The sequence below is a fragment of the Cucurbita pepo genome, chromosome 1 (assembly GCF_057944985.1).
Source record: "Cucurbita pepo subsp. pepo isolate OVF chromosome 1, ASM5794498v1, whole genome shotgun sequence".
Classification (NCBI taxonomy): Eukaryota; Viridiplantae; Streptophyta; class Magnoliopsida; order Cucurbitales; family Cucurbitaceae; genus Cucurbita; species Cucurbita pepo.
Window position 1 is genome coordinate 15,001,861 of NC_141798.1, and position 15,134 is coordinate 15,016,994.

Sequence of the window (15,134 nt, forward strand, 5' to 3'; positions counted from 1 at the left end):
GTCCTTTGAAATCCAAGTCAAACTATATGAATTCATGACATCAATTTCAAATTCAAAATTATGTAAAAAGTTTTTAGCTAAATTTTACAATAGTTCATGTGTTAGACTTCAGGCAAATATTAGACATTTTGCATAATTAGAATCTTGGAATATTTATATATGTTTATACGTACATTTATTTATTTATATATATTATTTTTATTAAATATCTCATAAAAAATTCTTGTTATTTAATTTCTAATTTGAAGCTAAATAAGAGTTTCTAGAGATGGGTAGTGAGATGGGTCAGTTACCATTTTTTCTTTTATTTTTTTTAGATTATTTTTTTATTGTTGTTACATTTTGACTTGTGCAGGAAAGGTGAATGAGATATTATGATTTGTGCTTTCAGTGATGGATGGATGTTATCACTCCATTGAGCTTGAATTAGTATTTAGAAAATGAATTCTATGCTATAGGTGCTCGATAGGATTATCTCCATGACAAGCTTACGTGAGTAAAACAAGTTAAGATTAGGACACTTGAGCTAGAACGGTTTCACGGTGACCTTGGTCAATAGTTTCTAATAGACCGAGTGTCACAGTTATGTTCGTCCAGGACATGTTGCCTATGACCACATGTTCATGCCACGCAAACTCTTTATTTGACTTCATGCTGTATTGTCTTATTGTATTTTCTGTTGTATGACTGTCCGGTGAATTCATGTCTAGGCCTGCTACACCTGAATCGTCTCAGAATATACTATAGGGGGATGCGACTAGTCGTCAACTCCTCCCACACATATTTTATATGATTGTTCGGCAAAATCATGTCTAAGCCTGTCAGACCTGAATCACCTCAAAATGCATAGGACGATGCGACTAATCATCAAATCAATTTTGCCTAACCATGAGTTATATGATATCTAAGCCGTTAGGTTGTCTTTCTCGCTTATAGCCCATGACATTGCTTTCGATACATTTTTTCAATCTTGCTTTCAAACTCTCTTTCGAAAATCTCTCTATCCCCGTTTTCTAAAATCTTCTTCTCAAAACAGGGCTAGAGTCTTGAACATATGTTGCTCGATCGTAGGTGACATGAATCTGAATTAGCTTGACTCACTTGATGTTGTGAATGAGTGCCACACAATCGCAAAGTCCACACCAAAAAAAGGTGGGATTGTGACATCGAGCATCTTAAGATCACAAGTGCTGATCAATGGTCAATACCATAGTGTGCCAAAAAAGTAGATCAACCTTGATGAAAAAGTCTCGATTGTCTTGGAAACTAGAGAATGAGGTTTAAAATTGTCTAGACACCCTAAAAACCTAGTAAACCTCACAACAAGAACGTCTAAGTAAGATGAATAGGCTTAATAGTAGTGTGAATGGTGTTACCAGAACCTCTAAAGCCACTTGAGTTACTATTGAGTGTACAGATCAGTCAAGGTTAAGGTCGCGATTTTGTAAACAAGTTTTGAGAAGGGACTTGGGACTACACAGATAATTAGCTCAAGACAAGTATTTCTCGTGTAGAAATGTCTGAAGGTTGAGGCCACAATTCTGTAAACTAGTATCGAAAATATACTTGAGACCACAGGTAATTGTCTCATAGGTGAGTGCTCTTATTGAGTGTAGGAACAAGTCAAAGGCTAAGGCCGCGATTCTGTTAATTGGTCCTGAGAAAAGACTTGGGACTACACGGGTAGTTGACTCATGATGAAGCTTTCTAAGTATGAGAATAGAAAAGTTTGTTCACCCCGAGATGAGATCCGCCATTTGGAAGATTCGTGGCACTAGAACCCGACAAATGGCTTCCAAACTCCAATATGGTCTGTGACATGTAAAAGAACCACTTTAAACTTTGAGGTCTTTCTAAAAGCTTAGATAGTTGTAGAAGAAGACTCGAACTTCCTAGAGCCTTGAGAAAAACCCTTATTAACTTCCTAGAGCTAGTTTGCTTTAACACATCAAAATAGTTCCGATTCGACTCACTAACTCTAGTCCTCACACATCCAACTCTAGTTTGGCATGTGCTACTATAGTTTGGCTCACTTAGCTTGGGTTAAAACATGTTTAAGGTCAGTGGGAAAACCAATTTATTTAGGCCATTCTAATTTTAATCGAGTCTGGTCGAGAAATTTTCAAGATAGTATACCTTCTATTTTAGTCGGCTTAGAGCTTTTCATATTGTTTAGAATTGATTATAGATTTAATTTGGTGTTTAATTCCTATATACTTTAAAGGTGATAGGTCAAATTGGACTTCATTAAGTTGAACCAAAGTGATGATTAGCTAACGAGAGCATAGAAGATGTTAAGAATTTATGATGTCATATGATGTTTAGGATTTATGATGCCATATTGTCCTACATGAGATGATTTATGATGAGGGTACGCCTCCTAAATTCAAGATACCAATGATTTATTCTAAGGTAATGTAAACTAGTTAAATAATAATAACAGAAAAGTTGACTCAACCCACAACTCAATTTCGCGTTCAAAAGATCCTACGACACCCATATAGGTGAACAATTTTCAAGCCTCAATTGGATTGTGAACTATATACGAATCGTCTTAAAAATTTTAGGGTCGCCCACAATTTAGACTTGAACGTTCTAGAGCCTAAATTAAAGTCCATGGATACCTTTAAAATTTGAATATAAAAGTTGTTGAAGATATTTTAAATTCCCATTTTTCTTCCAATTGTGTTCACTTCCAATCACCACAGCAAAATCTGTCTCTTCTCTCTACTTCACTATCAGTTTCTCCTTCAATCACCTTCCCAACCCACCAAAACATTCAACCTTCATAAACATCATTTAAAATATATATATATTATATATATATATTCTTCCCCAATAGTCACCACTCAACTTACAAACACAAACAAAAAAAATTCATGTCAAACAAGGCCCACAGCCAAAGACATGCATCCAATTCAAATATTTTGGGTTCACAATTAAAATCAATGGTTCCATCTTCGAATAAGGTAGATGTTCTTATAATGATGTTGACTTGTCTAAATAATTATGAAAAATACATTATCACCGTTTTGGTCCTAATATGCATCATATCATCACACATATCATATTATAATTGTATCGTGATTTTTAAAATTTGTTGAAAAGAGAATATTCAACTTTAATTGAAATTGATTCGAACAAATGTTTCTTACGTTCAAATCAAGGATGAAAAGATGATGTGATAGTTGTTATTATAAACTTACTGTTAAGATATTAGATGACAAGAGTTTTGATTTTTGGGCATAGGCGGGAGGGTTAGTATTTTGAATCTTATACATATGCTAGATGATTAGTATTTTAGGGTTTAATTAGGATTTTAGGTTAGATGGTTTCGGGCATGGTCACACTTAGATGACCTTGTTTGCACAATTTTGAATGCATATCTAATCCTCACGTCCGGTTATTTACTTAACATTTTTAATATTAAATCTTTAAAAAAATTCAAATAAGTGCATGGTCGATGAGGTGGATGATGAGATTATGGTGTTTGAACACTCATGTGTAGTTTTGCTTCCAACACTCTTTGTGAAACTAGATTACGGTTAATATTTCTAAGACATTTTAACGATGTGATTTTGACTTGTGGTTATGGATTGATATCATAATCTTAAGTTAATTAGGTTTGGTAGACTATCATAGTCTTATGTTTATACTCTACGATTGATATCATAGAGTCATTGACTTCCCTATAACTCGACTCAATAACCGTCTTACCTCGACTCAAGTAGATAAGTAAGAAATTAGCAAGCATGATCTAACCTCATTGCATGTGTCATAAGCTTGATTGAATATGATACGCAATAATAATTCTAAATATACGTATAATTTTTTAATAATTAACATTATAATATTTAAATAGTAGTGAGATAAAAGTTGGAAATTGTTACCACCCTTGATATTGGGACCAAAACTAATTTTGATGCAAAATATATATATATATTATATTGACAACAACCTTTTCCAACAATTGTCGACCAAAATTAAAAATTAAAATCAAAATTTTATTGGTGAAACACAGAGAAATGCAATATTTACAAGGGTGCTAATGGAGCCACTCTCACTCACTCACCGCCCCAACACACAATTTCCATCATAAGACTATAAATGGCGTCGCTGCCGATTCCCACCAGTCCTCACCGCCGCCCTTCCGCCACTTCTCCGACGCCGACCAAAATTTTCTAACATCGCCAACCATCATTCCGGCTGCCCCCTTATCTCCAATATTGACCTTTTCAACCTCCTCGGAATAGACGTCGACGATCTTTGGAGAATTCCACTCCGCCGCAATCACCGGTGTCTGACTCCGGTCGCGCGTGTCCCAAATCTTCAGCGACATGTTCCCCAAACCACTCTCTCTGGCAGCCACAACCATTTTCGCCGCCGATACCGCCGCCGCTTTCAGCGGATCTCCCCCTCTGAAAATGGAGCAGATCTCCGCCTCTTCATTCTCATCGTACACCAAAATTACACTCCCACTCAACTCCTCAAACTCGCATTTCAATTTCACATCGCTCCATTGCTTCACCACGCTCTTGTCCGACACAAAACAGGGCCACGAGAAAGAATCTCCATTGCCTCCTCTGCTTCCGTGTCGCCGCCGGAGACCAGAAAAACTGCGGTCATCAAATTCACCGGAAAATCGAACCGACCCTTTTACAAGGAAATCCAACCTATCATCCGGCTCCCGGTCCCGGTCCCCCTCGTTCTCATCTTCCGATTCCGAGCTTGAAAGAGACAGAGATCTGAAATTCTCTGAAATTAAACCAACGTTCTCTCTGCCGTGGAGAGATGAGGAGAGAGATTCCGAAATGGGAGTGGTTCGAGTTCTCCGGCGAATGACGATAACAGAGGTCTTGAGTCGATTGATTATGCCGCTAAATGTGGCCAACAGAGCAATAAACAGAGCACCCCATTTCCAAAACTGTTGAAATATGGAAAAGGAAGTGAAAATTCGAGAGAGAAAATTGGGATCTGGAATCGAACCCAGTTCTCTTCCGACTCCAGTAATCATGTTCAGCACAGTAACTTCCATTGTTCTTGAATTTAGGCAAAAAAAAAAAAAAAAAAAAAAAAAAAAAAAAACAGAGAAATTTTCTGGGCTGCAAACAGATTTTGCAGAGGGGAAACAGAGAAGATGCGGGGAAATGGGAGAGTGAATTAATTCAAAGAGAAAATATAAGATTTGAACGGAGACGTGGCGGATAATGATTGGTGAACTGGAATATATATATATAATATTTATACACGTCATAAATAGGTGGCAATTTCGAAAGTTGGAACTCTCCATAAGGATTGGGACAACTGAGTCAGTTTCTGAGAGTAGGAAATTTTAATTAAAGATAAAATTACCAATTTTCAATCAATAATTTAGGGTTGCTTTTATTTATGGGTCGCATTTTTTTATTTTATTTTGAGATATTATCAAAATAGCAATTTAAAATCTTAAAAATACAAAAATAAAAATGTCCCTAAGAATAAAAAAATAATATTGGAGCAGTAAAAGACAAGAAAATATTTTATTTTTAATGGTCATGGCCAAGCTGAAAGCTGTGTGGGAGATTTTGTGGTGCCTAGGTCCCTGACGGTTCCACCATTAGGATACCCGAACGCGTCAATATTTAAGTGCGTATTAAGTCGTGTTCATTATATTTTAGAGGTCACTCAACTTAGAACTACTCTAAATAAAATACGCTTAATTGTGGAGTTTTTGTAATTGAGCCACCGAAAAATAAAGTAAACCGTATTGATATAGGTAATAACTTTTAATTTTTTTAAACTTTTTTGGTCATCCTATCTTCTCAATCACTCCCTTTCAATTTTGTCCCTTTCAATTATTAAACAAAACCCTGATGTAAGACTTCAACAACTCTGAGCTTAACTACATTTTTAAAATTCATGACTTTGTTTATATTAATATTCCCTGATATAAATTTATTTAGAGAATTTTATAGTTGAACTATGGACAAATACGACCGTTAATATTATAAGCGTTTTTTTGTCTTCAAGTGCATTAAGTTTAAAATGTAGATTTGTTGGAAGTCGAACCTTAATGTCATTTACTTAATAAATAAAATAAGTTTATGATTTAATTATTAATTCATCTAAGTTTGTTTGAGTTAATTAATATTTAATATAGTTAGTGTGACATCCGAGTACATGAATCAATCGAGACCATATCATTATGATTTTGAAGATAGAATGGTCAAGAAAGGCTTAAAAGACAAGAGAAACCTTAAAAAAGTGACGAGTAAGTAACATGAGCATGTTGGCAGGAGAATGTTAGAGTCATTTGATATCGAATTCGAATTCCAAATTTTCATTTAAATCTTAGAACTGAAACGTTACTATTACATAACGATGTGTAATACATTCATAAACTTAAAGATGAACTTCAAATTTAATAAATAAAAGAGTTTTGTTTGGTGATGGTTGTGTGATTAATTAATTATTAGGTCGGAGAGTAGGTAGCTTAGTCTATCACCATCATTAATTAAATCAATCAAAAAGTATAGTTTTTAGATTATGATTAAAATAATTATATTTTTTAATGGTTTGTTAATTAATGCTAATCCAGGGTCTTTATTAAAATGGTATTATTCTAATGGTCCTTCTGAATAATTGTTAAAATATATGATTATTTGGACAGGTGTTTTCGAATCATGATGCTCTTTCATTGATTCGAATTGATTGAAGTTGTAATTTAAAAAACGTATTTTCAAAATTATGTTTGAAAATTGTTTTAATTTATTGATTTTCGCTAAATCATACGGAATAAACTTGCGCGATAGACCATGGGTAATTATCCTCAATAATGCAAGGTATTAGCCTATAATTAAAGGTCAAATATAATACATATGGTAAATTGTAATAGAAGGCATAATATCCTCGATATCCTCTACAATCGAATTTGAACGAACCTGAAGCTTGGATCTGAAAAAATTTAAAGAGGTCAAGAAACACTTTTGGTCAAGATGTTAGCAACCTGAAGATGGGAAGGTACATACTGTGTGCGAAGTTTGCCAACAACAAGTTCCCAAAGGAAACGATAATCTAATTCAACATGTGTTGGCTTTCTTGTGAGAAACTCGCTTTCTTATGAGAAACTGGATTGAAGCTTAAAAAAATAGCACATTGCAAAAGAGTAAGGGTTGATGTATAATGGGGACCTTGAGATCATGCAAAAGATGCGTAAATCAAAGAAGTTTAGCAACAGTCATGGCAAGAGCACGATATTCAGATTCACAACTGGAGTGTGAGACATAGGTTGTTTCTTGGCACTCCAAGAAACAAGATTGTTACCGAGATAAATAGAATAGTTGGATGTAGAACGACGAGTATCGAGACAGTTAGCTCAGTCAACATCTGAATAAGCTACTGCCACACTAGGAACAGTGGATGGATGAAAGGTAAGACCAAAGTGGAGTGACCCTTAACATAGCGAACAATATGCTTGACATCAAGAAAGTGATCTATAGTAGGGGCATGTAAAAATTGACTAACAAAATTGACAACATGAACAATATATGGGCGCGTAATGGTCAAGTACTGAAAGGTGCCAACAAGAGATCGATAGAGAGTAGGATCAACCAAAGGAGAACCATCAGCAGTCAGATGTTGAGAAACAACCGTGAGGTGTGGACTGGTTTGTTATCGAGCAACTGAGTATGAGTATGATATCTCGAACATATTTTAATTAACTAATAAAGAGACCATCAAGAGTGGGTGAAGCTTCAAGACCAAGAAAGTAACTGAGAGAGCCCAAATTTTGAGTAGAAAATTCAGAATGAAACTTGCGAGTAGAGCTGTCAATAAGAGATGGGTTGTTGCCGATAACAATAATGATCAACATAAAGAAGCAAATAGATAAAGTTAGCTACTGATGAAAGACAAACAAAGACTTGCTAGCATGACTGCGAGAAAAAACCAAATGTGAGAAGAAATGAGTTGAAACGCTGAAACCAAGCGCAAGGAGCTTGCTTTAAGCCATAGATGACATTTTTTAATAGGCGAACATGAGTGGAAATGTAAGGACGGGGTGACTCTAACTCTAAAAAAAATGGGTAAAATTTTCCCGAAAAAAAAAAAAAAAAAAAAGAATTTAAAACATAATATACATTACATTTATACCATATCAAAACAATGTTCATACAAAAGTAGCTAAAACATAGTATAATAGTTAAAAACAAAAAATAAAGAACAAACACAAAATATTTAAAACACAAGAGTGTGGAGGACGACGGGTGAGGCTTGTCTATGACACTTGCTCCAGAGTCCGTTCCTGACCTCGACCAACTCCTACCTGAAAAACATGGAAAACGTGGAATTATTACAAAAACATAGTAAGTAGCCTATTTGTAGACTTTTAATCGTTCATATGCTAGGGGTAACACACTCTTACTTTTCTTGTTGCAAGTACTTTGACCCTTTAATTCTATTCTTGACTTGTGGATTCTTATCAGGATCTAACTAGAGGACCTTGATCTTTGGATATTGAAACTTTGGTTATGATCTGAGCGCCTTAGAACTTGGATCTAACACCTAAAAAAAAATGAAGAAAATTAGCTCAAATAAGAATAAGTCGTCCTAACCCAAAAGATAGAAGGAAATAAATTAAAAAATTTAAGCATGGGCAAGAGTCTCAAGCAAGCCATTTCTATATCCTAACAAGTAATTTTAAGAAATTAAGGCATTTGGAAAGAATTGGAAAGGAAAATGGATGTGAAAAGGACAAAAATGTCATTTTTTCAATTTTTAAGAAACTTTTCGTATTTTTAGTTCTTATCTGGAAGGAATTTCAATATGATCAAGAAGGGAAAAAATGACCACTAGAGGATGAAGAACCTTTAGAAAATTATGGATTTTTTTGAGAAAAATACTAAAAAAATATTTAAAAATGACAAATTATCAAAATACCCATGAAATTATGGATAATTATGGAAATACCATTATGCTCAAAATCAAAGCCTCTACGGTGACCTCTTGCAAAAAGAATCCATCGAACCTCAAAATCCAACCGTTGGATATTTTTCAAAATTAGACACAATCTAGAACGTTCACAGATCACTAAATCCAACGGTCAGAATTCAAATTGGAAGTTGGTAGCTCGCTGATTGGAGAGGATATTTTCGACAGATTATCCATAAAATTTAATTTTTAAATCACGACAATTCTGGAGGTTTCAACATCGGTGGAAGCTTCCCCTATAAATAAAGTCTGAAGTTGGGGCAATAGTATGGAATAAGAATCGAGCTCCGAATTGTAAGCAATAAGCGTTTAGATTTTAGGTCTCCTACTCTCGGATTTCTTTCAAATTCTAGAGCAATTCTCAACTATTTCCAAGTTGTTCCTACAATTTCTAAACAAGATTACCCACAAGTTCTCTGAAGAAATAAAGTGCTGGAAGTCCCTACAACCCATTTCTCCAATCCAATCCGCCGTTGAAAAGCTTTAAGGAAACTTGAAAATTCAATCCGAGCATAAACACAAATTTGCGGAGCAAGGCCAATTCCAATAAGTTTTTGCACCTCCAAAGAGTGTTTCCATAGAAGTCCATGAAGAAAATAACCTCAGGAACCTGCCTAATTAAAGTAAATCCATTTTGGGTAAATTTTCATGGTAAGTATCCAATTCCTATCTACTAACAATTTTCCTTCAAATTGAAGATTTCTTTAACTTCAGGGGAAGAAGTTAAGTAACTTTGATGAAGGAATCGAGAGCTGAAATGTTGTAGAACAAGCTACCCAAGAGATCGATTTTCTGCGTTTCGAGTGAGTTGTTGTAATGACCCGAAATTTTCTACTTAATTTAAGATCGTTACTGTATATGTACCATAAACATTGAATGCGGAAGACTTCATTTAAATTCCATAAAACATAACCTTTGTCTTAAAACACAGCCATGGACTTGAGTGTTTCGAAAACATCTTTAAAACGACACAACAAAGGACTAAATAAAATGAATAAGAGTTTAAGTTAAAAACATCCTAGTTTAGCCTAAGTCTAAGAAAATAAATACCACTACCCTATGCATGTGCCATGGTCTCGAGTTGTGATGCCGTCGTCGGCCGTACAGGAATGCCTTGCCTTAACCTGAAAAATGTAGTAGCACATAGCTTGAGAATTTAAAGAAATACTCAGTAAGTGACCCCACTATTGGGGTTAAGTGCAACAATCACATGCAATGAAATGATGGGACCTATCTTTCGTTTCGTTTTTCATACGGTGCTGTCCTAACGGGTAATTTTGGACGTGTACCATATACTCTACACACAGCCCATACGTGTAAGTATGGGCTCACCAGCTAGTTCACACACTGTTGGGCCACCTTCTTTATCCGATGGGCATACTCTGGGAGCCCCTTATGCCGAAACCCGTTAGAACTAGTAACCGTCCCGGTAGCGCTATGCAAAGCATAATGATCGTTGTCCTGCCATTGGATGTACGCGTCCGTACCCTCGTGACGGGATAGGGGTATCCCCCCCCCCCCCCTCCCCGGTATCCCCTACCCCCAATGCATGAGCACACATAATGCATGAGGTCCCAAAACTTTTCCATTTTCATTATCCTTTTATACAACGCCGCTAGCATTATGTACATATCATATCATTTTTCATATCGTTTCAAATATTGTTCATCATCCATATCATATCGTTTCTCATTCTTCAATTCTCAAATCATATATAATTCTAACGGGGTTATATTTCATGCCATTTATCGTAATTTCATGTCATTCATATCATGTTGTATACACACAATTTAAGAGACCTAACATAAAGTTTTATGCTTTTAACATAACATTTCATCATATACACATCATACCATGACATATTGCATCACAATGTATCATATCATAAACAAGTCATAACGTAAATCGTAGTCATATCGTTTTCTAACTTATCATAGCCTTAACGTTCTTATACCTATCATAGACATATCATTACGTGAATGTAACTCAGTCATATCATCACAAGAACGTAACCTAACGCTATTGTTCTATCAATCCTAACGCTATCGTTCTATCAATCCTAACGCTATCGTTCTATCAATCTATCACAAACCTATCCCTTTCTACCCGTAGCCTAACCGTATTCTTCCATCAATCTCTCTTATCCATATCACTCCGGTATGTAACCTAACTTTAACGTTTCATGAACGTATTTTACTCCTATCGTTACATTTCCTTTTGTGCATCCTTCTCGTATCATATCTCAAACATATCATTGAACACATCATACCGTAATTATTATCATACAATTCACATATTATAACATGTACATAACAAATAAGAAGCATATCAATCCACAGACAATTCACACACATCAATATATATGAAACGTGCAGAACCACGGGGCACGTGTCAACAGCAAATATAATCATGTCGATAGTAAGGTCACTTACCTGGCTAGCTTAAGTCGTTGTCACGAATATATCTTTAATGAAAGTTCGATTCCGTCCTTTGAAAACCGAGTCAACTTATATGAGCCAATGACATTAGTTTCAGGTTTGAACTCTACAACATTATTTCTTTAATTTACATTGGTCCATTGTTAAAAATCTTGAAATTTTATATATCTATAATTATATTTTTATTAAAAAAAAATATTTCATGGTTACTATTGTATAAGGAGGTAGATACAACTCTTTCAAGTTATTCTCAGCTTTACTACTCTCTATATTTACCCTCTATATTTACCAATACCCTCTGTATTTATTTCAAGTTATTCTGGGCTTACTACTCTCTGTATTTACCCTCTATATTTACCAATACCCTATGTATTTACCAAATTCCCTAATCTTCTGTATTTACCCTCTGTATTTACCTTTCCCTCTATAGTTTGTGGTTTTTAATTCCCTAATCTTCTTTTTGCCTTTTAATTTTGTTCTCATGTATTCCAAATTTGTACTGTTCTCATGTATTCCAAATTTGTAGTGAATCTCTGTTTCTAAATCTTTCCTTATCTTAGTGATTCCTATTCAAAAGTTTTCTTGGCTATTCCTATCTCTAACCTATTCATTTGGCTACTGTAAAAATTTAATCTAATATTCCTAATATGACGTGATTTACGAGAATCAAATGATTGACATTTACATTTTACATTCTAACTCAAAGCTAGACCATTGTAATAATTAAATGAAGATCTAACTCTAATTGGTTGTGATTTCTAAAAAAAAAATAGGATAAAAGAAAATGAAGATTTAATATATACATTATTGATCAGATCTATCTCCCGTAAATCTCAAGTGAATCTCAACTAGGCCATTCTCTTTTCTTTTTTCTAAGTAAATGTGACGATTATTGTTTTTCTGTTTCTTTTTGTAGTAGTAACTGTTACTTTATGGTTGTAAGAATGGGATGAGGAGAGATAATTCTGGGAAGAGATGAGAGGTTAGGAAGAGAAGTAGGGAAAAGTTGTATTTTGTTGTTTATTTATTTATTTATTATTATTATTATTTTAACCATTTTTTTAATAATTATTTTTATTTGTTTATTTGTTTATTTATTTTTGGGCTATTACAGTTGTAGACCGATAACAATTTCTAAAAATTAAGGTTACACTCAAAGTCATTCCTCCAAACTAGTCTTTTAGCTTGAGAAAGGATAAGGAAGAAATTCCATGAAGAAATCAGCTTTGAAAGCCCCTCGAATCTGAAGAAGTTCCATGAAGAAATCAGCTTTGAAAGCCCCTCGAATCTGCTACCCAATAAGAAATTCCCTGTTTTAGCTTTGACGCTACCCAATAAGAAATTCGCTGTTTTAGCTTTGACGAGAAATCATTTTTTGGACGAATTTTGGAAGCAAATATCTTAGGCTACAATATAGGAAAAGGTATGACATCAATTCCTATCTCTTCCTTGTAACACCATCTTTAAGTTTCATGAAGAAATTGAGGGAAGAAGCAAGAAATTGAGGGAAGAAGCTCAGTAAATGGGGTTGTGGAGGTCGAGTTTCAGACGACAGTGCACGTAAAAACGTGTGTCTTCTTCCTGTCTAGAGGAAGAAGATGATGACATGGGCGGTTCAATTAAACCAACCATGTCAACCTAAATTTTGACATTTCCTTGGTTTTTCTCAATTTTAACCTCCTTCTAGACTTGTTCTCATGAAAAATTTTATGTTTCCAGAAACTAGACACAATAAGGAGTTTGTGGAAGAAAGTTCGAGGTAATTCGGATATCGAAAGCTCGAGAACGAAGGTCTCGAACCTCAACGATGAGGTAAGTAGCCACCTTAGACTTTTCTTAAGAAATACTTGTAGGAATTGCTTCGATTCCTATATAAATCCTAAACTAAGTATGAGTTAAGGATATATGAAAAAAAATATATATGAAAAAAAAAACTAAAATAACTGTGAGCTAAGCCCCTACATAAGTATGAGTTAAGGATATATGAAAAAAAAAAACTAAAATAACTGTGAGCTAAGGCCTTAAATTGATTGAGATTTAAGTACGGTTAAAATAACCCACTAAATGAACTCAGTTGCTTATAAAATTTGAATGTTGAACATATTATAACATGACTATATATGAAATTTGGTGGTCATTTGATAAGTTTAAGTAGGTAAACCAAAAAACGGTGTAAAATGACCATAATGCCCCTAAGGTAATTTGTCTTCTACTCATGACCTAGATGACCTCCAAATGTTATTGAACGCTGTCCTAATCTTATCAAGATTTAGGGATAAAATGACCAAAATAACCCTAGAACTATTCAAGGTCTAGAAGTGCTCCAAATGACCTATTAGTTTCTATAAGGCCTTAAGGACATGAAGATATATTTGAGTTTCAAGTTGATTAAGTTTGAAACCTAAATCAAGTTAGGACAAAAAAACACCTAAAGGAAACGCTTCAAGACTCGAGACTCTTCTAGAACCCTCTAAAGAATTCAACGACATTCTAAGCTTCCTCTGTAAATCCTGAAGTAAGGACTTTCATTTGGAATAAGAATCAAGCTAAGTCATGCCTCCACGAGTTATAGCTGTTGAGATTTTGGGTTTCCTAGTCTCAGATTTCTTCAAAATTTGAGAGCTATAGTCCACCATTTTCTTTCAAACTTGTTCCTACACCTTCCAAACAAGATTACCCATAAATTTGATGGAGCAATCAAGTAATGAAGAAGCCTCAAACACCAGTTCCCAATATGAACCACTATTGAAGGAGCTCAAAGGAAACTTGAAAATTCATTCCGAGCCTACATGCAAATTCTTCCAAGGAAACATATCCTATTCGATTTCTGCACATTTAAGGAACATTTCGATAGAAGGCCACGAAGATTAACAAGTCCCAGAGTGTGCCCAATTGAAGAAAGTCATCTTAGGGTACAAATTTGGGGCAAGGATCAAATTCCCATCTACCGTCCATTTGTCTTAAAATTGGGCCTTCCTTTAGCTTAAGAGGATTAAGATGAGTAAGTAATCAAGAGCTAAAACGCTCCTAGAACAAACTATCTAAGAAAACAAAATTTTGGCATTTCAAGTGAGTTAAGACAGAGGAAAGACTTTCAAAATTAAGGGCACACACTTAAAGACGTTCCTCCAAGACAATTCCTTTAGCTAGAGTGAAGAATAAGGAAGATATTTCATGAAGAAATCGGGTACTGAAGTTTTCTAGAATCGGCTACCCAATAAGATTTTTCTAGGTTGAGCTCTGACCAGGAAAATTATTTCCGAAGAACTTTGGAAGTGAATAACTTAGGTTACAATCCACGAAAAGGTATGAAATCAATCCCTATCTCTTCCCTGTAAAATCTATCTTTAAGTTTCATGAAGAAATCGAGAGGAGAAACGTTGTATATAGAGCGATTGAGATGAGATTTTAGACGGTGGTGCGAAGTCTCGTGCGCATCTTCTTCCTTCTAGAGGAAGAAGACGATGACGTGGTCGGTTCAACTGAACTAGCCATGTCAAATCAAGTCTACTTCGTACTGATGTTACTGAAGTTGGGCGTTCTTACTTCGTGACAGCTTTGACCTTAGTAGGATCTACGGATACTCCGTCCTTTGTTGCCACGTATCCTAGGAAAGAGACTTATCGTAACCAAAATTCACACTTTGAGAACTTGGCATACAACTTGTTCTCTCTTAGGGTGGCTAGGACTTTTCAGAGGTGTTCCTGGTGTTCCAAGTCTGTTTTCGAG

General features: G+C 35.0%; 1 protein-coding gene across 1 annotated transcript; it reads right to left on the minus strand.

Moving 5' to 3' along the window:
- Window positions 1-3,983: 3,983 nt before the first annotated feature.
- On the minus strand, window positions 3,984-5,099 carry LOC111800270 (uncharacterized). The gene has a single exon (XM_023683922.2). The coding sequence runs from the start codon at window positions 5,033-5,035 to the stop codon at window positions 4,094-4,096; it is 942 nt and encodes a 313-aa protein (XP_023539690.2). The 5' UTR covers window positions 5,036-5,099; the 3' UTR covers window positions 3,984-4,093.
- Between the last annotated feature and the right edge of the window lie 10,035 nt (window positions 5,100-15,134).